This window comes from Pinus tabuliformis, chromosome 2_1 (genome assembly GCF_031772625.1).
Source record: "Pinus tabuliformis cultivar Carrire ecotype Pingquan chromosome 2_1, CPIR1, whole genome shotgun sequence".
NCBI lineage: Eukaryota > Viridiplantae > Streptophyta > Pinopsida > Pinales > Pinaceae > Pinus > Pinus tabuliformis.
Window position 1 is genome coordinate 955,712,765 of NC_142299.1, and position 25,131 is coordinate 955,737,895.

The 25,131-nt window shown below is 41.4% G+C and overlaps 1 protein-coding gene across 4 annotated transcripts in view; it reads left to right on the forward strand.

The window, feature by feature from the left end:
- Window positions 1-25,131, forward strand: part of LOC149203814 (UBQ, helicase-c and DEAD-like helicase domain-containing protein) — a 420,226-nt gene that overhangs the window by 200,032 nt on the left and 195,063 nt on the right. For all 4 annotated transcript variants that reach the window (XR_016253976.1, XR_016253977.1, XR_016253978.1 and 1 more), the window contains 4 exons: window positions 10,769-10,905; window positions 11,040-11,199; window positions 11,384-11,563; window positions 11,703-11,819. Coding sequence is in view for 1 of the 4 variants with exons in the window: in XM_089403572.1 (XP_089259698.1) it covers window positions 10,769-10,905; window positions 11,040-11,199; window positions 11,384-11,563; window positions 11,703-11,819 (594 nt within the window). In the remaining 3 variants the exon portion in view is untranslated. The remainder of the gene's footprint in view (window positions 1-10,768; window positions 10,906-11,039; window positions 11,200-11,383; window positions 11,564-11,702; window positions 11,820-25,131) is intronic.

The following is a 25,131-nucleotide window of genomic DNA, read 5'->3' on the forward strand; positions in this document are numbered from 1 at the left end:
ACAAAGGGACCATTCCCCTCAAGTGATAGCAGGGCTACTGACATTTTCCAGTTGGTTCATTCTGATCTATCTGGTATGATGCCAGTGACATTCTTGGGAGGATATTTATATTATGCTATCTTTGTGGATGATTTCTCTCGCAAAACTTGGATATATTTCTTGAAGAAGAAGGACGAAGTATTCTTATGGTTCCGTTCTTTCAAAGCCTTGGTCGAAAATCAAACCGGGGAGAAGATCACAATGGAACCGAATATGAATCAAATTAGTTCAATAAGTATTGTAGTGACGCTGACATTAAGAGGGAGACTACTACTGCTTATACTCTTGAGCAAAATGGTGTTGCTAAAAGGAAGAACCATTCTATTATAGAAGCCACTCGTGCCATGCTTCATGATCAAAGCCTTCTGAAGTTCTTATGGGCGGAAGCTGCCAACAATGCCATGTATGTTCAAAATAAATGCCCTCATCAAGTGTTGGACTCCAAAACCCCCAAATAAGTTTTCACCGGTAAGAAACTTGATGTTTCTCACATTAGAATTTTTGGTAGCCCTATATATTTTCATGTGCCGAAAGAAATATAAAGCAAATTGGATGCATCTGGGAAGAAAGGAACATTTGTGGGCTACAATGAAACTTCTAAGGCATATAGAATCTATGTGCTTGGTCAAAGAGAAGTGGAGAGAAGTCATGATGCCACCTTTGATGAAGATGTTGCCCTTGGAAAGATTAGTAACCTTCATATTTCGAGGAAGGACAAAGAAGTAGATACAGGAAAGCAAGGAGAACCGCAAGATGAGCCGATGCCTGATGTTGAAGGACCAATGGATCCCATTGATCCACCTCCTCATGAGCCCTCCTCCTAAAAAAGGAGACTCTCATGGCTTAGGGAAACTCTCGAAGATGCCTAGAGACATATTGCACCAAGGGGGTCATTTCCTGAAAGTCAGAAGCCGAATAGGTACCAAGGGTACTTAACTGCCATGGCCACCATTGTTCAATCTGAGCCTTTCACATTCGAAGAAGCTGTGAAGCACCATGTTTGGAAGGATGCTATGAATGAAGAGTATGAGTCGATTACGAAGAATGATGTCTGGGATGTGGTCCCTAGACCCAATGACAAATCCGTTGTCACCTCGAAATGGCTCTACAAGATCAAGCATGGAACTTATGGAAGTGTTGAAAAGTTCAAGGCCAGATTTGTTGCTCGAGGCTTCTCTCAAAAGGAAGGTGTGGACTATGATGAGATATTTGCACCAGTTGTCCGATATACCACCATCCATTCGATTATAGCCCTTGCTGCCTCGCAAGGATGTAACCTACACCAGATGGATGTCAAAACCGCCTTCTTGAATGATTCAATTAAGGAGGAAGTCTATGTAGAACAACCTGAGGGGTTTGAAGTTCAAGATTGTCAGACACGTGTATGCAAGTTGAAGAAAGCCCTCGATGGGTTGAAGCAAGCTCCCCGAGCTTGGTATGAGAGGATGGACAACTATCTGAAGAAGCTGGGATTTACAAGAAGTGAACTTGATCTAAACCTTTACTTAAAGGTTGAGAAAGACAGACCTCTCATCTTCGTACTTTATGTGGATGATCTCTTTCTGACAAGTGCAGGCCCTCTTATTCATCAATGCAAGAGGGAGTTGGCTTCTGAGTTTGAAATGAAGGACCTAGGACTGATGCATTATTTCCTAGGGTTGGAGGTTTGGCAAAAGCCAGATGAGGTTTTCCTTTCTTAAGGAAAATACATTGTGAAGGTACTTGAAAGATTTGGGATGGTGGATTGCAAGTCTGTGACTATTCTGATGGAACTTAACTTCAAGAAGTTATGCGGAAGGGTGGCTGGGCCCAATTTGGGAAATCCTTTTGAGTATCGTCAACTCGTGGGGGCCTTGATGTTCTTGATGAACTACCGTCTGAACATATGCTTTGCAGTGAATACATTGAGTCAGTTTCTGGTTGAGCCTCATCACATACATTGGATTGATGCCAAGAATATTTTGAGATATCTTCGAGGTACAATAACCTATGGATTGAGATACACTGTCGGGAATGTGAGGCTCCATAGTTATTCTGATGCTGACAGGGCTAGCAGTGTGGTGGATCGTAAAAGCACATTGGGATGTTGCTTCTCTCTAGGTTCTGATTCGATATCCTGGATGAGCAGGAAGCAGAAGTCGGTTGCTTGGAGCATCGCTAAGGCTGAATATATTGCTACTAGTATGGCCTCTTGTGAAGCTGTTTGGTTGAGGAAGCTCTTTAGTGAGTTGTTTGGACATGTGATGGATATCACCGTGATCTTTTGCGACAACCAAAGTGGGATTCGTCTTTCTGAGAATCCTGTGTTTCATGACTGCTCTAAGCATATTGATATCAGGTACCACTTTATCCAGAATATGGTACAACGGGGAGCAATAAGGCTCCGTTACATTGGGACTGATGAACAGGTTGCAGATATTCTTACGAAGCCCTTCGGGAAGGTCAAATTCTTAACCTTCCATGAACGACTTGGAGTCATGGAGAGACCTTCTTATGAAGGTCTCATTTGAGTTGGATATTGAGCTCTGGGGGGCTTGGGGTACCTTTTGGAGTGATGAGCAACCATAGGGTGAGTGGTTTACCTTCCCCTAGTGGTGTGCGATGTATAGGGTGAGTGATTTAGCTTCCCCTGTGATAACCCATGATGGTTGAGATATGCATAGGATGAGTGGTTCACCTTCTCCTTGTTGAAGAATCTAGGGCATGCATATTAAGGTGATTCTTCTTGTAACATGATAACAATTTGTGAAGTCTTTAAACAATTTATCTTAGCTTGATGTTTACTTCATTATTAGTATGTGTTTGTTAACTTCATCAAACTGCTATCAAAACAAAAGAGACAAGAACACAAATATTTTGGTATGTGTTTGTTAACTTCATCAAATTGCTATCAAAACAAAGGAGACAAGAACACAAATGTTTTGGCTTTCTGCTAGGGCCAAAACCTCTCCCTCTTGGAGAGGAAAACCCATGCGAAAATTCTTCTTATAGAGATTCCATTGACGAATACCAAGACCATGAACCTTGACATACTTTGCCTATCCAAGACCAAGATATCAATCCTCCTTTCTGTCGCTGCTGAGATCATCCTCGTTGTTGTATCATGATTGCTCCTGATCACTGTTGCACTATGACTGCTTCATTACTACTGCAACCTTCAACAAGATCTTACTTGTTACTGAGACCATCATTGCTGCAACATTGAGGCCTTCACAACTGTATCACCAAGATCATTTGAAGATCTTACTTGTTATTGAGACCATCGTTGTTGCAACATTGAGGGCTTCACAACTGTATCACCAAGATCATTTACTGCTGCATCTTTCCTACACTTTGCTGTACTGAGATTAATGATACACTTTGAGATCAATACTCTGTCTGGAATGTATTTAGAGAAGGGATTATAGAGATCCCTTTTTACCACGAGTGTATCCGGACTGAGACAGTGATCACCAAAGGCTGAGTCTAGAATGAAGGACGCTATGGTATACATCAAGTTACAAGTATGCCGAGAATGACAGATTCGAATCTTCTCATTGTAATATACTCCTATGCCGAGTTAGTACTGTTGTAGGATTTCATAGATCCTCTTTGCCACAGGAATACGCTGTCATTGATCCCATTCATGGATATGAATAACATCGAGGAGGAGAGTATTAATTTCTCTATTACTGTGATCGTCACTGAAGCTTTGGGTAGTTCGAGGTACTGCTGTCTTTTACAGGGATATCATTCTTGAGACCAATGTGATCTCTGCGTCCTCATCTGAAGATTGTCTTGATTCATCTATTCGAGATAGATATGCCGAGAAAGAGACAGTGACATGCCCAGATCACATACACCCCTTTTCTGCTTTCTTCATACAAGGATACCACCTTCAGATCATAGATATGGCGAGGCTTTTAACTTACTGTGGTGACATCATACAGGGTTTCATTCGCTGCTCCATGTATCGAGGTTGTGACTGCACCTAAAACCCAAACCAGGTGCAGTCAAACCTTACTGCGGCTTGCCCTAACATGCGAAGATCTCAGAGGCATTTGCGAGTTCTATCTTACACATTTGTGGATACCCCAACATGGTATTTATAGTGGTTGTGCACTATATTTGAGCCGACCTACATCCATGAACCGACGGGTCTTTTTATCAAGCCAACATAACATTTATTTATGTATTTAATTCATATTTTGAGCCGACATGAAGTATTTCCTTATCGCTTTGCTTGCAGACTTTGGAAGGCTTGTTTTGAGGCATAGATCTTGGTCTTGGAGGGTTGTTACACTTGTTGAAGACTTGTATACATTTACACAAACTCATGAAGAGTTTCTATACACATGACATGACTCTTTGACATATAAAATAAATCCTAAAGACATCAAGAAGAAGTCTTTCACCTAGCCACACTTCTTGCTCATGAAACCCATGTAGCAAGATGACAAAAAATAATTTATGTCCCTTCATTACATCAAATACAAAGATCATGTCATTATGGAGACTGAACCTAGTTACTCTTTCTTCAACACTCCTATGGCATATGAGTAGGATGAGTGGTTCACGTTCTCCTGCCGATACATCCTACCCATGCAGTCTGAGACTCATGGGAAGTACCTCACATCTGGCCAATGATTAGGGAAATGAGGATATGGACCTTAGTACTACCGATGGACGCATCGTGTACTACTGTACTCCCTATGCTAGGATGTTTTATATCAGTGTTTTTAAAATCGGAACCGGTGACCGGACCGGTCCACCTAATGAACCGGTTTATCGACCGGAACCGGTCTAATTGGGACTGGTTTGGTCTAAATGAACCAATTTTAAAGAAATACATTAAATAATTAATTTTTAATGAAACAAAACTATTTTTAAGATGTAAAACCATGATTCCAAGCCAATAGAGACAAAATATGCAAAGTTTGCCCATTTATATACCATGTAAAGGTGAATATATCAAAATGGCACCGAGTGCAATACACATCATCGACAAAATAGCAAAATACATAAGCAATGAGGCTCTAAATGGCCTATAAAGTCCAGAAACAACTTAAAGGGTAAGTTCATTTGGTCAATTTATTTTCTTATTTTGATGTTTTAAAAGGGCGTTCCTTTTGTTTAAGTCATGTATTGGAGGGTAAAATGGGCAAGGAGAGCAGAAATTCCTTGTCACTTGAACATGCGCCAAGGCTCCTTGGATGTATGGGAGATTTTCTGTTCCACAAATTCTGCGTTCCAAGGTGTCAACCACCTCCTAACTTTTCAAGTTGCACCATGAACAAAGAGTTGTGAAGACATATTTCCTTTCTTTGTTGGAGACCAGAGTAGCATCCTGTGTAAATTTGTTAGTGGGATGTATCATCTTAGCTCTCCATTAAACATTGTATTTTAATTTTAGTGTGGTGCTATATATCATATTGTGCATTGTTTATGTGGATTAAAATCAACAGGTGGCTATGATATTGATGATTAGGTGCCATTTTGTTTCTTCAAAAGGTGTCAGATTGTATATATTTCAAGTAAGAATTCTGCTAGGGAAGTGTTTAGCAAAGTCTGTGAGGAAAGCTTGAGAGCCCTTGAAGACCAATGGCTGTAGTTTGCTTGTTTCTGTGCACTCAAACAATTACTCCATGTACAGAAGAATATCAAGTATCTTAAAATACAGAGCAACCAGTGTATGTTGGAATTGATTGCTCCAGTTGTTTCATTATCAGAGGAAGATTCTGTTATCACTTCTAACGCATCAGAATTAGCTCATATTAATCCACTTTGTCACAGAGAATTCAGTCGTCAACTTCCTTGGAAATTGAGACATAAATCTTTATATTAGTCACTTAAAAATTAAAATTTAATTGATGGCGGGCGTGCCTCTAACCGGCCGGTTTAGGACGGAACTGGCCAGTTTGCTAAAAATCGGCCGGTTTGCTAAAACCCAGCCGGTTCTGTCCTAAACTGGCTGGTTAGGACCGGTTTATTGCCAAAAAAGGCGAAATGGGTGACCTGACCAGGTTTTTTGGCCGGTTTTGACCGATGGGCTTGCTAATCGGCCGGTTAGACCAGTAACCGATTAACAAGACCGGTTTTGAATACTGTGTTTTATATTGATCTGGGATCAATGGAGACTAACTTCAGGTCAGTGGAGAGTGGTATGATACACTCTCAAGTATTGGAGACTGACTTTAGGTCAGTGGAGAATGGTATAACTCATTCTCAATCATTTCTTCTTCATTATTTCTTCATGGTTCTATAGAGCAGAGCAAAGCAAAGTGTAACAGAGATGTTAGAGATGGTACAAATTGATAGATGATTTGGCAGGTGGAGTTCTTCCTAGTTGAGAGGGAGTGTTAAATTTGACAACTAGGGCCAAACTCCACCTTGGACAACTCATATGATGAAGCTGATATTTTTATTGGATTCCTCTTTTTGAGAGGTGTAGGATTGATCTAAAGATCATCTCATTCTGACATGTATAAATGAAATTATGAATTTATTTCGTTTATGGACAAATTGTCAAGGTCGGCCAACAAACTAATGTAGGCTCAGAAGCCCAAAAGACATGTCTTTTCATCCTCAATGTTGAATATAGATAGAAGTTGCATATACCACATTTGGACATCATTCATCACTCACATATTTCTCCCTCTCCTCATCTGATTGGGTGTACGGATTTCTGGGCAGCCTCTCTCCTCCACACGTGCGAAGGACAAGTCTGAAATTTTCTATTTTATTCATTGACCGAATTGCTGAAGGGTTGAATAATGTTGACTAGGCAATAGTTGACCTTGTTTGACTGCGATTTTCCTTGGAGAAATTTTGTTTGGGTAGGCCACATTTCTGGGCATAGAAATCGAGGCATTATGAGCTATTTGACCAGCGTTGACTGAATGTTTGACCTTGCGTTGACCGAGTTTGACTGATATTTTTGGGACTGTTTTGGGTTGATTCATACTATCCTTGAAGGCCAAGTTGACTGGGTTTGACCGAGCTGATTTGGAGGAAGATTTCTGCTAAGTTAACCAGTGTTGACTTTGTAATTAGGGCATCCTGTTGACTACAGTTTGACTGGATAGATTTGACTATGTTTGGGCAAGTGAATTTTGTATATTGTACTCTCTCTCTCTCTGCTGAACTTTTTAAGAATAATAAGAAGACTTAATCAAAGGGTTTCCCCACATTGGGGTTTTCCCTGGCATCCGCCAAATATTGTGTCTAAAAAATCCTGAATCTAACACATCAGAAACCCCTACTGCAATTACTGGTTTACAATCTCCTACTTGTTCTTTACATTAACAAGTTATTTAATTGCATAAACATCGAAGTAAACACTATTGCAACCTTTACAAATATACAAATCATGCACTGAAATAAACAAGACAATAACACAAGGGACACCATTATTTTTGGAAAATCATCCCTGGAAAAACCCAATTCGGAAGACTAGTGCAACATATAGAGGGTTTGTATTATTAAGCAGATTTCATGAATACAACTAGGGTGCCAGAAATGGCTCACCCAACAAAGAATATCCTCTATTCAGAGACGGATATTCCGGCACATCAGCGACCAGATGATCAAACCCCACAGCGACTTCGATTGTTCCTTATGCTGGATGGCGAAAGCTGCTCCAAGCATTGCTCTGGAACTGCGTCACCCTCTCCTGGCTTAGAATCTGCTTATCTGCTCCCAATTTGTGCCACAGAATATCCCCAACGCTGCCTTTGAGGCCCTCTACGACTTCTGTGTTAGCCTCTATGGCTTCTGCGTCAGCCTCTATGGCCCTCTGCATCCTCTGTGTCAGCGCCTATGGCCTCTGCGTCAGTCCTTCTAGGGCCTGCGCTGTCTCTCCTGGCACTTCACAGCCTCTTTGCTATGTATTCTTCAGCCTCGGATGGAAATCCCTTGCTGAACTGCTCCTCACTGCAACTCTGATCACTAACTCGATTTCCTCAGCAAACCTTGCCCCAGAAAATCGAATTCTTTGATCACTTGGTGTATCTCCAACTGACCCTCAAGCCTCCTCTTATACTTTTCTTGTTGAGTCTTCAACGACCAAGATTAAGTCCCTAATCAACGGCTAAGATTAGAACTAGCTTCATCCTCGTCACTTAGAACTTTCTCACCCATATTTTATTAATACACATTAATATTTTTATTTTCCTAAGTTTAGACTTAGGAACTCATTAAAAATATTAATTATTTTAATAACTCCTCATCCGGGTGGAATTTCTCCAAACGATTTCTGGGTCTTGGAGATCTCATGTGTTCTATCCCCTCCACAAAATTTTGGAGCTAGAACACACACTTTGTGTCCTCGACAACAACGCCATAAATTTTACCACATGAACTAGCAAGACTTGGGTGTGATGACAGTGGCCCATTGCCCAATTATTAGCACTTAGTCTAGTTTTTTTGTCTTGTAAGGTTTCCCTCTCCAAGACCTGCTAGATCTTGTGGTAATACGACTTGACATTAATTTTTCCTCCACGCTAGGGTTTCAATAGTGCAAGATAACCCTCTAAAATTATTACAAGCTCTCCAAGCAATTTCGACCTTAGACAATGGTGAATTTGGCTCCATTGGATTTGATAAATTCATCCTAGACATGAAGATAATTCAACCCACACAATTATCTTGGATTTTGCCGAGCAACTCAACCAGTGTGATCCATTTCAAACCAAAAATGCGACACTGATAAAATTAAGCTCAAATAATAAACAAAGCTTGCACCAGATATTAGTGATCTATCCTTTTGAATCAACTTTCATAACCACAAAACTAACCTGCGATACAAGAGTTGGCTAGGGAGCGTCTTTCAACTCCGAAACCAACAAACTACAGCTAGGGTATGTCTTTCAATACTGAAGCTGGTAAATATTAGAGTTTCCCCTTTTTACTTGGCATCCCTAGATCTCCTTAACAGTTTCTCAATAATTATTCTCTGATGATCCTTCAATCTCCTTCTCCCTTTTTATGATAATTCCATCCTTCGAATGCCATGGGCAATACCATGAGTGACTTTTTGCCCCTTTGATTACTTATTATTCTGTTTTATGATGACACCTTATTCTTCTTGTCATTAGCCTATGGGATCTAGATAGGATAAGACTCAATCTCCTTTTGCTTCTAGAAAGGGACATTACAGCTAAGATAATCTTCACCAAAGTTCAAACACTCTATGCTTAGACCATTTAAGTAGATTGGAGGGCTGTTAGAAGTTAGGGTTTTATAAATTTTCAATAATAGGGCATGCAATGTGATATAACAGCTAGATGAAATAGCTTTACAATAGTAAATCAATAAAGGTATAGAGACTATGAATTAGATATGCTGGATTTAGGGTTTGCAATGGAGTTTTTATGGCTGAAACATGCATAAAAAATAAATAAATGATGATGCCAACTCTAGAAATATTGTTAACATGCAATAAATGCAATTCCTACTTAAAGAGCAGTGACACATGAAATAACATTACCTTTTTACCAATATTTCATAGAATCCCTAACCCGAACCCTATATATCTTGAATTTAAGAGGTTAGAGAAAATTTAGTGAAATTGAGGGTTTGATCACCACCACCTAGACTAATTCCTTGATCTAAATAGGCAATGGAGTCACGCAGGGAAAATCCAATGGGGATGACCTTGTTGAAGAGGGTGAGATGGCAAGGGCATCTACTTACAAACCCTAGCGGCTTCCTTTTTAGGGAGATTTTAAATTTAAGAGATGGACAACTCAGATTTCTTTTAATGGATTCAAGGACAATAATTTTGCACTCCATAGAGGAGCAGGTTTTCTAGATAAATTTAGCAATTTTAACCATGGTGCATGTAGAAGCCCTACCTCAAACAATATAACATGCAAGATATAGAAAATATGCAATAAACTTACAAAATTTCCACAAGAATCTATTCAAGCAATCCCAATAAACCAACTTTAAGCAAAATTTTCAATATCTGGGTTTAATGGTTTGGATTTGCATCAATGTGTGTGTGTAATCAAAATTTGAATATTTTATGTAGTTTATGCTCAACCTGTTTTTTTACTAGTTCTGGTCTTGTTGAGGTTTCTGGTGTTGGTTGGTTTGGTCATTGGGATGGCTTGGATAACATTGATAATCGTGAATGGAGTCATTATTTTGTACTGTGCTTTACATCTCCATCTTGTCAGTTGCTTGTGCATATGGAAATATGACCATTGAACTAGATAAAGAGAAAAATGGCATTATCTATTCCCTTTATTCTTAATAGCAACCACAGTAAGTGATATGGAAGCAAAAGCTTTCACTTCAAAATAAATGCCTACATCAAAACTTCCCATGGACCTCCTTCTCCATAGTTATCGAACTTGGGATTAGACATATATGATCACCACTTGATTGTTTGAGTATTTCATCAATAACTTGATAAATATATGGTGCTAGATCCTAATTCTAAACATCACCTAGTTTGAATCCCATTGTTCTTATCATGGGATGATGGAGGTCAAGTGTAGATAAATAATCCAAAACTTCTTTGTACCATGGCTTGAATTACATCTTCACTTTGCTGTTTTCTTTTTCTGTAATCTTTTGGCTTGAATTTTATCAAATTGTAACATCATATGTAACCATTCTTGAACAGTAGGCTAGTTGACCTTGCAGGTCGTTTGGTAAAAGCATATCTATCTATCTATTTTTCTCTCTAGATTTTTACATCCCTTCATTTTGAATGTCATTACCAATGTGCATGATGCAACAGGAGAGGAGAAAGATTGAGAGTGGTCTCTTTGGGGGACATCTTCTTGGTGTTGCTGCAACCAATGCTTTAGAGCTTGGAATTGATGTGGGGAACCTTGATGCAACTTTGCACCTTGGCTTTCCAGGTAGTGTTGCAAGGTCAGTGAAATGCTTATGCTTTTATGTAGCTAAGTTTAATAGAATATACTAGAAAGAATGGTAGCTTTCTTATTAACAAGTCTGGAATTTGGAATTATGTTATTTTATAATGAGACTTGTATTCCTGATTGCAGTTTGTGGCAGCAAGCTGGAAGAGCAGGGAGGAGAGAAAAGGCCTCACTGTCAGTTTATGTAGCATTTGAAGGACCTCTTGATCAACACTTCATGAAACACCCTCCTAAGCTTTTCTCAAGACCAATTGAACATTCTCAAGTTGATGCTCATAACCCACAGGTCTGTACTTGGATTAATTTTTCAATCATTTACAAGTCTGCACTTCATGACCTAGATATGGTGATGCCATGGTAAATTGAAAATGAGAACAAAATAATCACCACAGCTACCATTTGAACTCTGCCTTTAGCTATTTAATGCATTGGGAAATTTTGTTTGATTATTGGACTGTAATTCAGTACAGGTGGTAAAACAACATTTGGCTTGTGCTGCTCTAGAATACCCTATACACTTGCAACATGATGTTGAATATTTTGGTTCTTCATTACATGATGCCACCTTGGATCTCATGAAGAAAGGATATCTAGTTAGGCATCCTAATGGTGGTCCTCAAGATGAATCTTGGCATTACATTGGGAAAGAGGTATGGTGTTTACTTAGTTGATTCTTTGGTGGATGTTTTAGCACTCTGTACTTCTTTTATAAAAAGATATACACGCTTCAGAGGTTTGTGTTAATTTGTCAATTACAATTTTCAAGATCTGATTTCTTTGGTTTATCAGAAACACCCTTCCTATATGGTCAGCATTCGGGCAATAGATCCAGAGAAGTACACTGTCATTAATCAAACTACAAATGAAGTAATAGAAGAGATTGAAGAAAGTAAAGCATTCTTTGAGGTATGTAATTAATAGTAAACCTACTAAGTTCACAGATTTTAGAAGTAAATAATAATTTCTTTATGGGAAAACGTATGAAGGCTTGGAAATTTGCATGAATATTCTTGATGTTCAGCATTTGAGGAACAATTAGACTTTGATGGATATTCCAGCTATTCTAAATTGTTGTGGTGGATCTGATGTCTTTTGTATGAGAACAATGTATCAGTGTAGGTGTGTGAATTTTTATTATTGGTTATTTTGTATTGACAAATTACATGCGTAGGTGGATCTGGAAAGTGTTTGTTGACCAGGGGATTTAATACAAGCTAAGGGGTGAGTCGCTGGGGATGATAGGTATAATTATCAGTTTATTGTCATTAAACTTCATCATGATGATTTTCATAATGGTTGTGCTTATATGATATGCATACGTTGAGCAATAGAATATTAGGGGGGCCTCATGAGTCATGAGTTATGCCAGTGCTTAAAAATCTTTTGAAGATCATACAATTTGACCGTCAAAGCTGAAACTTGAAGCAAACTAAAAATGGAGATCTAGTAAGCAAGGTCCTTAAGTTTGCCTGACAATTGCACAGTTTAACGAAGGGAAAGTCTTTTCTGGAAAAATTAGCGGTAGCAAACAAGTATTTTTCCTCACACAATTCAAAGCTCTCTTCTTGCTGCTCAAAACTGTTGGTACTGCTGGAAAAAACAAGTTATAAATTCATTTTATATTTCTGATTATCAGAGTGTCATAATTAGGGCCTTCAAATTACCAATCATCAGAAATATGAGGTGCATATGTCCTGTCCTAATCTGCCACATCATCATCATGATTGAAATATTCAAAGGCATATTCCCATTAATTTCCAAAGCTTCAGGAAGTTCTTTATGTGGCTCTATTTGAGTTGGCAACATTAATGAAGTGCGATAAACACTATAGTTGATTCAAGTCTTCATGGCTGCTTTGTTGACCCTCTTCTTGAAATCTGAAATCCATATTATGAAGGGTCAACAACTCATGTGTCGAATCCAGCCTTTCTTCATGGTCATCCAACTTTTCATCCATCAAAAGTTTTCATATGGTTCCTGGTATTTTTCAGTCTGATAAACGTATTCGTCCGGGGTTTCATATGCCTCTTTGAAGAATTTTTAAAAAATAAGACATGCCCTCCCTATGCAGGTCCTCGATACACAGGGTTTCATGAATTTGATCAGTGTTTCCACATCTCATATATATACATTGTCTCGATCCATCAACAATGGAGTTGCCAGGTGAATATCAAAAATCTGCATTGATAAACACTCACCATTGTTGTAGTTCCCTGATGCTACAAATACCAGGAAGCCTGACTTGCACCCAGCAACAGTGCCAAAATGTTACCACTTGACACTGGAAGGGTTCTAAGGTAACTAGAGAATGCACACTATCACCTCATGCAATCTCTTCGCACTTTGGTCTAGTGCTTGTAACCATAAGGAGGAACCCCTATGCAATCTAGAAGTGAACTGATGTATAGGGACCCAATAACACTACCAGACTGTATTGAAGGGTTTGCTGTAAATTGAAATATCAGACTTGTAAAAATTACTTAAAACAGCAAACAAAATCTCAGATTTACAGCTGGGGATAGAATTCTGCCTTGGGAAATGTGTAAATATGTTGTTAGGGCACAAAAAATCTTCATGTAGAAATGTGCAAACTGCACGCTGTAAGGATGGTAATTATAAATTCTGATTTTTCTTGTCTTGAATTGATTAAGAACAAATGATTCCTGATAACAAATTTGTGGATTGAAGCTAAGTAAAAAACATATTAACCAGTGAGATATAGCAGTAAAATAGATGTTACCTTTATTTCCAAAGTTGCAAGTACAAGTTTTAGGGAGTTTTAGCTTGAACTACAGGATCTCTGGGGGTTATGGGTTTAGAAAATTGTAGAAAATTGAAGAGCGAGTGATTCCTGATAACCAATTCATGGATTGAAGCAAAGTGAGGAAGATATTAACCAGTGACACATAGAGGGAAATGAGATGCTACCTTTATTTCCAAAGTTGCAAGTAGAAAATTTGGGGAATATTAACTCGAAATACAAGACTTCTAGGGGGTGCCAAAGCTATTTGGAAGTATCTTCTCACACCTGGTTCAGTGATGAATTCACATGAACTAATTGGGATTAAGCACCGCTGCTCACTAAAAAGATATGGACTTGTTACCCCTCATGTCAGCAGGGGTACACATATTTTTGCGGCATATTTCAAACCATTGTAAGCCCAAGGTCACAAGTCAAAAGCCTTGTAACAACCATGCGAGGCCTTGTATCAGGTGTCCTGGACCTTGTGTTTGTTTTGACTATGTCTGGTCCCTTTGGGTTTATATCTGGCTCCTTTTGTCTCGGATAGGATTGGAGGGCCTTAGATTGGCTTATTTGAGGAATCATGGTTTTAGAGGAGGCTCTATTTGTAAGGGTGATCTCCTGTGTATGTGCTAGTCCAGCCTGCGTCAGGGTGCATCTGTCTTACTGCATGGTTATGCGTCTATTGAGTTTGTATGTAGCCTTGGTCTTGGTCAAAATTGCAATATCCTTCAAACAATTCTCATACATGGCAGTCTCACAAGGTCAACTTTTTATGTTTCTCAAGGCAGTTCATATTTCCTAATGCAAATTAATGTCTCCGGTGACCATATGTCCCCGAGTTGGAAGTAGATGTTACCCACCCATGCGGGTAACCCATAGGAGAAAAATTTTCTCCTATTTGATCAGCTTTCCAACTAGCAACCCCATTATGATCCACAGATAGCTACACCTCAGAACTCTTCACACATGCTCTAGTCAATGTTCTTCCATCTAGCATTCTTCTTGAAGGAAGGTGGGTCACCTATTATAAGGTACAATAACCATTTTTGTAATCATGTGCTTTCATTTAATGTTAAGGGTGTTCTAATATGAATCACAGGATGAGCTTAATGATTGTTTGATCGTGCTTATATTCTTGTTTACACACTTCACGTGGGTTATCCCCTTACCCCTAGTCCCATGTGACCTTTCCTTTCCAATTTCTAGGTAGGGCACAAATAGAAGGAATTGATTGATATAGCATGCCCAAGGTAATCCATAGTTATCAATTTCCATCAGTCCCTTCTATCCACCTCCATTCATTGGGTTCATTATCATTTGTAACTAGTACTGGCATCCTTTATGTGAATATTCCTCAACTGGAATTCCTACTACAACAAACTAATGTTACTTCTCCTACTTGTTAATTCATACAAGTTATTTACTGTGTGCTACGGTAAATATCTAAGTCAATACGACTGCAACTTTCACTTAATTAAATTATATGCAGAAACAAGAGATTGAGCAAGAAAGAAAGTACAACACAATAACATCGTTATTTTTGGACAAATGTCTCTGGAAAAACCCAATGCGGGAAAATCAGTGCAACAAATTTGAGGGTTTATTATTATTAAGCAGTAGCAAATTCTGAATATATCTTTGAATACCTCAAGGGTTATTCAGTTACAGAGAGAAATACTAGCAGAAAGATTTGTGAGATTACCACACACAATCACTGAGAAAAATCCCGGCTGATCCAGTCACTGGATGAGGTGCCTATGGCAGGTTCCGTGCTGCCTCTGCGCAGTCCTCATGCATTACCTATATCAACCACTCTAGGCATTGCGCCACCTAGACAGTTGATCAATTTGCTACTTGGAGTCACTGCTCTCAGCCTGCCGGTCTCACACCCCGACTCTCGGCTTTTGAAACTGACTCTGTTGCAAAATTTCAGACTCTCTCTCACCCTCTGCGCTGCCTCTACATTGCCTCTATGTGGCCCTGTGTCAGCCTCTGCGTGAGAGTTGGTGGATCACTCTCTGTGCCTCTCTGCTCATGATTCTCCGGCTGAGAAAATCTCTCTCTCTCTCTCTCTGGATGCTATCTCTGCCCCTCAACTGCAAGAAATCTACTCGATCATAATTTCCTCCTGAGAACTTCTCACTTCAGAAATTTAATCTCTTGATCTATCGGTGTGTTCTCCAAGTGCCCATCAAGCTTCCTGTTATAATCCTCTCGTTGATCAATCAACGACCTAGATTATATTCTAATCAATGGCTAGGATCATATTGACTTAATTTTTGCCTTCTAGAAGTTTCACCCAAAGGTTATATTAATACCCTTTAATTATTTTAGTTTCCTCAGTTTAGACTTAGGGTCCCATTAAAAATAATTAATTATTTTAATAAAACTGTTTCCTGTGGAATTTCCCAAAACAATTTCTGGGTATTGGAGAATGCATGTGTCTAAGCCTCCCTACAAATTTTGAGGCCTAGAGCACATCCAATGCTACCCCAAATCAACACTCCCTCTTAGCAAGGAATGTGCTCTAGCCATATATGCTACCGCATACTGCTTTGACTTTGAAGCGTCGTTCTCTGCGCTGCTGATGTCTAACACGCTGTCCACCAACTATTGCGCTACTGCTGCAACTAGAATGCTGCTGACACTGCCACTGTCAACACTGCATCCATACTACAACTCCCTCTCAAGTGTTGCATCTGTGCTACTGCTAGCACTGTGTTAGAATTTCTAAGTTTAACCCGTTAGGAATTCTTCCTGTACTATCTGGTTTGTTTCTTCCTACTTGATTAATTACTTAACAAGTTATTTACCATGTAAAAATACTGAAAATAAACACAAGTACAGTGCAGCTATTCAGAGGTTTTTATTATTATGCAGTTTTCAGAATACAACTAGGGTGCCAGAAATGGCTCACCCAACAGAGAATGCCCTCGATAGTAGTACCTCTCCTCAGAGACAGATATTCCAGCTGATTAATCATTGGATGAACAATCCCATAGCAACAATTGCAGCTCCCACTGCTCTGCGTCACTCTGATAGGGACTGCGTCACCCTACCCGGCTCACCAGCTCCCAGTCTGTCCCACGAAATCCTTCCAACGCTGCCTCTTGGCCCTGTGTCAGCTCTGCTAGCCTCTACGTCAGCTTCTGGAGCTTCTGCATCAGCCCCTAGACCCTCTATGTCCCAGACGCTGGTTTCTCCTGGCTCTCCGTAGCTCGAGGCTGCCTCTGCGTAGCACCCAGCTGTCTCTACGTCAACCTCTCCGGGCTCTGCGCTGTCTCTTTGGCACCAACTTTGCCTCTCTACTATGTATTCACTGCCCTTCGCTGCTGATCACTGATTCTATCTCTCTTAGCAAACCCCACTCTAGAGAATAAAATGTTTGATCACTCTTGTGTGTTCTCCAACTGACCCTCAAGCCTCCTCTTATACTTTTCTCGTTGGTCCATCAACGATCGAGATTAAATCTCTAATCAATGGCTAAGATTAGATTTGTCTTGATCCATGACTTTTGGAGCCTTCTAACCCAGTTTTATATTAATACCCATTAATATTTTATTTTTCTTAAGTTTAGACTTAGGAACTCTATTAAAAATATTAAGTATTTTAATATCTCCCAAACCGGTTAGAATCTGCCCAAACCATTTCTGGGTCTTTGAGATCTCATGTGCTTTACCTTGTCCACCAATTTTCATGGCTAGAGCACATCCGATGCTACCCCAAATCAACACTCCCTCTTAGCGAGGACTTTGCTCTAGTAATACTCCATACTAAGCATCACCCTGATTGCCCAACATCGGTCCCTATGCTGATGCTAGGCCTCCCCTCCCAACCTCTTCTGCACTGCTGCATCCTGTACTGCTGCGCATGGCCCCGCCACTACCACTGTTGCATCTGTATGACAACTCCCTTTGCATCCGTGCTGCTGTTGGTCCATCCTCCCAGCACTGCATCTCCCTCTCATCATGTTGCATCATGCTACTGCACTGCAACTCAGTTACTGAGAAGTAAGTAATTGATCCACCCAATTTCTGACATCCTTGTCAGGCTAGAGACACTCCTGATGCTGAAGCTCCCTCTGCCGCTAACAAGTGCTCCCTCTACTGACCTCTATGCTGCTGCAACAACTCCCTGCATCTCGCACCATTGCACACCTCTCTGTGCCATCCTGCACTGGTGCAACACTCCCGTGCCTCTCGCACTGTTGCAGCCTGCTAGCCTCGCGCTATCCAGGGACTTCTACAGTATAGCACTCTCTGCCGCTCCATCTGCATCTGTCTCTACCGACATCCGCTAGTCCTGCTACTCCTCTTCAGGGCTCCCATAGCAAGGTATAATCCAAGAGGTTGGGTACCTCAAGGATCCTGCCCCTCATCGCCTGTAGTCCACTGACTACAACTCGATGTCTCCCCACTTCTTCTCAAGTGGCACATGAGCACTCATGGCATAATCGTCATCCTCCTCGAATTCTTTCTCTGCCCTCGCTGGCGCTGCCTTGGTTTCAGAAGCCTCTCCCTTGCTCTTCTTCCTAAGACACTGGTTCGCAAAATGACCCAGTGCCCCACAATGGAAGCACCTGACCTTGGAGAGGTCCTTCTTCTTTCTCTTCTCCTGCTTCCCCACAGATGCTAGAGTCGCATCCTCTTCTTCCTCCTGTTGAAGTTTCTAAGTTTACTTAGTTTTAGAAACCCTTCGTGCACTTTTTCTGAGTTATTCCTATCTACTTGTTATTTTTCTTTTTACAAAGTAAATACTGAAGACAAACACCAGTGCATGCTCAATATATTACATATCAGCAACTAAAAGAAACAAGAACAAGCACACCACATGACACCATTATTTTTGGACCAATGTCCCCAGAAAAGCCCAATGCGGGAAAACTGGTGCAACTATTTGAGGGTTTTCTTATTAAGCGTTATCAGAGTACAATCTGGGTGCCAAAACTGGCCTACCCAATAGAGAATTTCCTTAGCAGCTATACCTCACAGTTTGAGAGAAATCTCCTGGCTGAAACCCCGGAAAATCCTTCCGGCAGCTCCTCAGCACAAAACTGCTTTGCAACCCTAGCATTTGCCCAATCTGGACTGCATCAGCTCCTCTCTGTCTCATGCTGGCCCTGCGTCAGCTCTAGGAGGCCCTGCGACAACTTTTTGGGCGTCTGCGTCAGGCACGCTGACCTATCTGGTGCTCTACGCAGCACTTGGCTGCCTCTCCGTGGCCCTGCATGAGCCCTTGTTGGCTCTATGTCACTTTCCTTGTCTGCTGCACTGCTCTCCCGACACAATTTTTGCCTTCTTTGTTTCTCTGTACTCAATGCCCCTAAGGCTTCAGCTGCTCTCCCGATCACTGATTCTATCTCTCTTAGCAAAGCCCGCTCTAGAGAATAGAATGGTTGATCTCTCTGGTGTGTTCTCCAAGTGACCCTCAAGCCTCCTGTTATACTTTTCCTGTTGACATATCAACGACCGAGATTAAGTCCCTAATCAACGACTAAGATTAGATCTGGCTTGATCCATGTCTTTTGGACCATTCTAACACAGATTCATATTAATATACATCAATATTTTATTTTCCCTAAGTTTAGACTTAGGGACTCTATCAAAATATTAATTATTTTAATATCTCTTGATCTGTTTAGAATTTGCCCAAACCCTTTCTGGGTATTGGAGATCTCATGTGCCCCAACCTCTCCACCAAATTTTGTGTCTAGAGCACATCTGATGCCACCCCAAATCAACATTCTTGATTCTGACCCCTTTGCCGCTACTCCCCGACTTGGTCACTCGTCTGATCTCTTCTTGACGAAGAGCTGCCCATAGTTCCTCCCAATCTGGAAGGCTCGATCTGCCCAGTACGCTCTCGACAAATACCTCCCAATCCTCTGAGACTGTGTTCAATGCGGTCCTCACCATCAATTCCTGATCTGACGTGGCCCCTATCGAAGTTAGTTGGTCATAGATCTCCTTCAATCGACCGAAGAAGACATCTATCTGCTTTCCCTTCTGCATCTGGTATGACCGCAACTGATTTTCAAGTAACATCTTCCTCTGCATGGAAGTATGTTGGTACAATTTCTTCAGGGCCTCTCACATCTCATTTGCTGTATCCTTTTCGGCAATATGCGACACCACATGATCCTTGACCCCGTCAAGGATGATGCACTTCGCCCTAGCCATTGCCTCCTCGTACTTCTCATTTTCAGTTGGGTCAACTAGGATCGCTATTGTTTTCAAGGTGAAGTCCTTGATGCAATATCTGTTGAGAATGGGCAAGATCCTGGCCTTCTAGACCACAATGTTGGATGCTCCATCCAGCCTATCCTGATCTCTCAGTCCATTCACGACCATCTCGCTACTCTTCTTTCGACTCCTTCGAGTCTCTTTACTTCCCTCTTGGAAGTCCTCTGTTCGACTCCTGCTGAGTCTCAACTTCCCGTCTGGAAGTTCTCGGTTCGGCTCCCTCTGAGTCTCGATTTCCCTTTTGGAAATCCCTCTGCCAACGTCAAGTTACCCCACTCCGATCATCTACTGATCCTGATTCATTGGCTATAAATCTGCCTAGGCAGCAACTCCCTCCTCCTTGGTCTTGCCTTGTTAGGTATTGTTCTGACCACAGTACCCCATCATCTCCACTCTGCAAACTACCCACAGCCTCCTATACCCCAACAACTGAAGGATTGAGCCACTTGGCTCTACGCAACCCCGACATTGGCAAATTAGCTGCCCCAGCCAATTGCGTGGCTTTTCGTGAGCCTGATACTGCCTCCCTTAGCATTTGCGCTGCCTTTCTCTGGCCTAGAATGATGACGCAGTCTCTCTGTGTCACTCCTTCCTCTGTCGCCTTCTGCACGGATCAGCTTCGTCACTTGGGACCGATGAATCTGCTCTACTGCTTTGCTAGCTGATGCCTTCAGTTATCCTGTGATCTGCAACCACCCTTTGATACCATGTTGGAATTTCTAAGTTTAACCCGTTAGAAATTCCTTTTGTACTATTTGGTTTATTTCTTCCTACTTGTTTAATTACTTAACAAGTTATTTACCATGTAAATAATGAAAATAAACACTAGTATCAACATCTACAGATCGTCAACTAAAAGAAAACAAGTACACAAGTGACATCGTTATTTTTGGACCAATGTTCTCGGAAAAACCCAATGCGGGAAAATCTGCTCCTCAATGCTGCTCCAAATGGCTGCCCAAGAAGCTCGTCACTCCAGCTACAATGCTCCTCCAAGTCTCCTCACTGCTGCTCCAAAAACAAGCTCAAGAACTGCTCACTAACTTCAAAGAAGACTCTCACTCAAATGCACAAGATTGCTGTGAGAGAATGAGAGCACTTGAGTGTGTTAAATAGGGTTTGGGAGGGGGAAATGGACCACAAATGACATTTAACATATTCACACAACAGCTTGGAGTCCAAACCAATCAGCAAACACCAAAAAAATTAATTAAAAATGGTTAAATCGCTGTTTATTTTGGGTTACGTGTCGTTGTGTATGACTCGGCCGAGTCAATACGGAAACGGCCGAGTTGGCAGAGTCAGCCATGACTCGGCCAAACGAGCTGTTTCATAGGCCGAGTCACTCCGGAGGGCATCAACTCGGATCAACTCGGCCGTTTCGGTATTGAAACGACCGTTTTTTAAAACTATGATACAAGGGCACTTCCGAGCAGTGAAAGGTGTATTTTGAGGAGAAGATGAGATGCACCAGGTGCTCGACTTTGGATAAAGCAACACTCCTCGTGTGTTTCGCGACATGGACTAAATGCCTCTTATGGATCCTTACCTTTGGCGATGCGATTGTTTACTAACACATGTGAGTTTTCTTCTAACGACAATCGTGATCCCCAACAAGTGGTATCAGAGTGTAGGTCACGAGTTCGATACACACCTGACTCACATTGGGCGGGAGATTGTTGGACATTGGATAAACCAACTATCCCTGTGTGTTTCGCGACATGGACTAATGATGCAGGAGCATCTGACCCCCCCTAATTAAAGGAGGAATCCAAAGCGGAGGAGGAGGAGATGTGGACCATCGTGCAAAACAGGGACAATTCTGTTCAAAACAGAGTAAATGATGGAATGGATAAAAGTCTCGAGGAGACTTATTAAATGTAATCTGCCACATATGTATGCATGTAGAAAGATTAGGGAGTTGTTGAGTGTTTCATGGAGAGGATTGATCGGATCTTTATAGTGATCCGATCCAATGTTTCCTTATATATATATGAGCCTGTGTGTTCAATGAATAGATAGAGTGACCAGAATGTAACCGAAGGGAGAACTTGTGCCTAAGGTTGAAATGCCTTAGATTGTAACTATTCTGTATAATATAGAAAAGTGTGTGTTAAGTGTTGAATTGATGCCCCTGTGTATCACTGTATGAATAGTCTGCGTGTGTGTATTCTATATAGAGTTGAATCCAGTGTTGCAGGTTTGATTGACCTGTATGGATCGATGGCGATCTAAAATGTCATATATATGAGTGTTTTTCGGAGTGTGGCAGAACTGTGTTTAACACAAAAATCCATCAAAAGGCAAGCGAGATTAGGTTAAGGAGGAAGTGAGCGAGAATGTAAAGTGACCGTTGGATCTCGGAGATCAACGGTCCAGATCCAATCGCCGTGGAGCGGAGATCTCATATCGCATTGGCGAAACCCTTTATGTGATATCATAACGGACCTTTGAATTAGTGCGATTGCGATTGTGCGATCAAACAAGGACCGTCGGATCGGAACCAGGATCAACAGTCAAGATTTGATTGCTAATCGCATTTCAGCAAAGCCAAATGACAGTGGACGGTGATTCGACGATGTTGCGATTGCGATGGGCCGATAGCAATAAAGCGCCGATCGGGGATCGGAGGAGCGCAGCGATAAGGCTTTGAAGTGAGAGTCGGAGTCGACAGAGTTTTATGAATGCGGGTTAAATCTTTTTCAGATCCGGCTTATGCTGCTAAGCGAGTTTTCCCGTGTAATCCTGTGTAATCCGATAAAGTGTTGAGGACCCATTTTTTAAAAGAAAAACCGATATGTTGTATGGTCTCGGGTTCTGAGGCTTAAGCGCTATAAGAACGCTTCTGATATGTACTATGGGCCATAACCCACAGGCCTCAGGATCGATTATTTATAAAGAAAGGGGAAATTGGCTATAACCCTATTTTCCTTTTCATCAAGTGGTATCAGAGCAGGGAAAGTTTTCCTGCGAGAAGGAAGAAGGGAAAGGAGGTACAGTTGTTTAAAGTTGGAGAGTTTGTGGTCTTACTGTCATGCAGAGAGCGGTGGCGGAAGGTGAGAAGATTTGCAGCAACCTAGAGCAAGGTGTGCTCAATTGGTTCCAGAGAAGAGAACCAAAAGGATGCCAAAAGACCGAGTGAGGAGGGCTTGGTGAGGTATCATGTACAAGAGGAAGACTGTTACTGCAGAGGTTGGTTGTAGCTCACAGAAGATCATGAAGGCAGTTCCACTGAGAAGTGGGTAGAATTGCTAAAGATAAGGAGAAGCATATGACCAGGAGGTCATAAATTTTTGTGCCTTGGGAGTCTGATGCAGGAGCATCTGACCCCCCCTTAATTAAAGGAGGAATCCAAAGCAGAGAAGGAGGAGATGTGGACCATCGAGCAAAACAGGGGACAATTCTGTTCAAAATAGAGTAAATGATGGAATGGATAAAAGTCTCGAGGAGACTTATTAAATGTAATCTGCCACATATGTATGCATGTAGAGAGATTAGGGAGTTGTTGAGTGTTTCATGGAGAGGATTGATCGGATCCTTCCAGTGATCCGATCTAATGTTTCCTTATATATATATGAGCCTGCGTGTTCAATGAATAGATAGAGAGTGACCAAAATGTAACCAAAGGGAGAACTTGTGCCTAAGGCTGAAATGCCTTAGATTGTAACTATTCTGTATAATATAGAAAAGTGTGTGTTAAGTGTTGAATTGATGCGCCTGTGTATTACTGTATGTATAGTCTGTGTGTGTGTATTCCATATATAGAGTTGAATCCAGTGTTGCAAGTTCGATTGTCCTGTATGGATCGATGGCGATCTAAAATGGTCATATATATGAGTGTTTTTCGGAGTGTGGCAAAACTGTGTTTAACACAGAAATCCATCAAAAGGCAAGCGAGATTAAGTTAAGGAGGAAGCGAGCGAGAATGCACAACAACTATTGGATCTTAGAGATCAACGGTCCAGATCCAATCGCTGTGGGGCGGAGATCTCATATCGCATCGGCGAAACCCTTTATGCGATATCAGAATCGGCCTTTGAATTAGTGCGATTGCGATTGTGCGATAAAATAAGGACCGTTGGATCGGAACCAAGATCGACAGTGAAGATTTGATCGCTGATTATATTTCGGTAAAGCCAAATGATAGCGGACGGTGATTTGGCGATGTTGCAATTGCGATGGTCCGATACGCCGATAACGATAAAGCGCCGATCGGTGATCGGATATTGGAGGAGCGCACCGATAAGGTTTTGAAGTGAGAGCTGGAGCTGACGGAGTTTTATGAATGCGGGTTAAATCTTTTTCAGATCCAGCTTATGCTGCTAAGCGGGTTTTCCCTTGTAATCCTATGTAATCCGATAAAGTGTTGAGGACCCTGTTTTTTTTTAAGAAAAACCGATATGTTGTATGTTTCTGGGTTCTGAGGCTTAAGCGCTATAAGAACGTTTCCGATATGTACTGTGGGCCATAACCCACAGGCCTCAGGATCGATTATTTATAAAGGGGAAATTGGCTATACCCCTATTTTCCTTTTCATCAACTAAGCTCCTCTTGTGGATCCTTATCTCTGGCGATGCGATCGTTGACTAACACTTGTGGGTTTTGGTCTAACGACAATCATGATTCCCAAGATGGGGATGTAGAAAGGGGAAAGCATAGATCCCTTCCTCACAAGGATTTAGGAGATCCAGGATCAATTGTTAGAAGTTGGGGCAGCGCCTCAACCCACAAAGCTAGTACGATTGACACTCAATAGTGTCTCAGAGGAGTGGCAGGTATTTGTCCATAGTATCTTGCGATGAGAAACCTTGCCAAGTTGGGACAGAATGTGGGTTGATTTGCAACAAGAGGAGTTGAGACTAGCTTTTCTAAAGAGCTCCATTAGTGGCAGCATCAACGGACAAAAGAAGGTGAAAGAGGAGGAGAATATGGCCCTCGCGTCAAAGGGTCCCAGTCATGGATAGGGGGAGCAAAGAAAGAAGAAGAAGGACCTGTCGAAGGTCAAGTGCTTCAGATGTGGTGAGCTTGGCCACTACAGTACCCAGTGTCCTCTCAAGAAGAAGGACAAGGAGGAGAAGCAAGACCAGCAGGTAGCATCAACAGAGATCGACAGGCTTTCCTTCAGGTTGGAGGAAGAACTCTCCATGTTTGCTGACATACCCTCGGGAGTTAAATGGGGTGACTTGGTATTGTAGCCTCAGAGTGCTACAGATGGGCAGGCTTCTTGAGG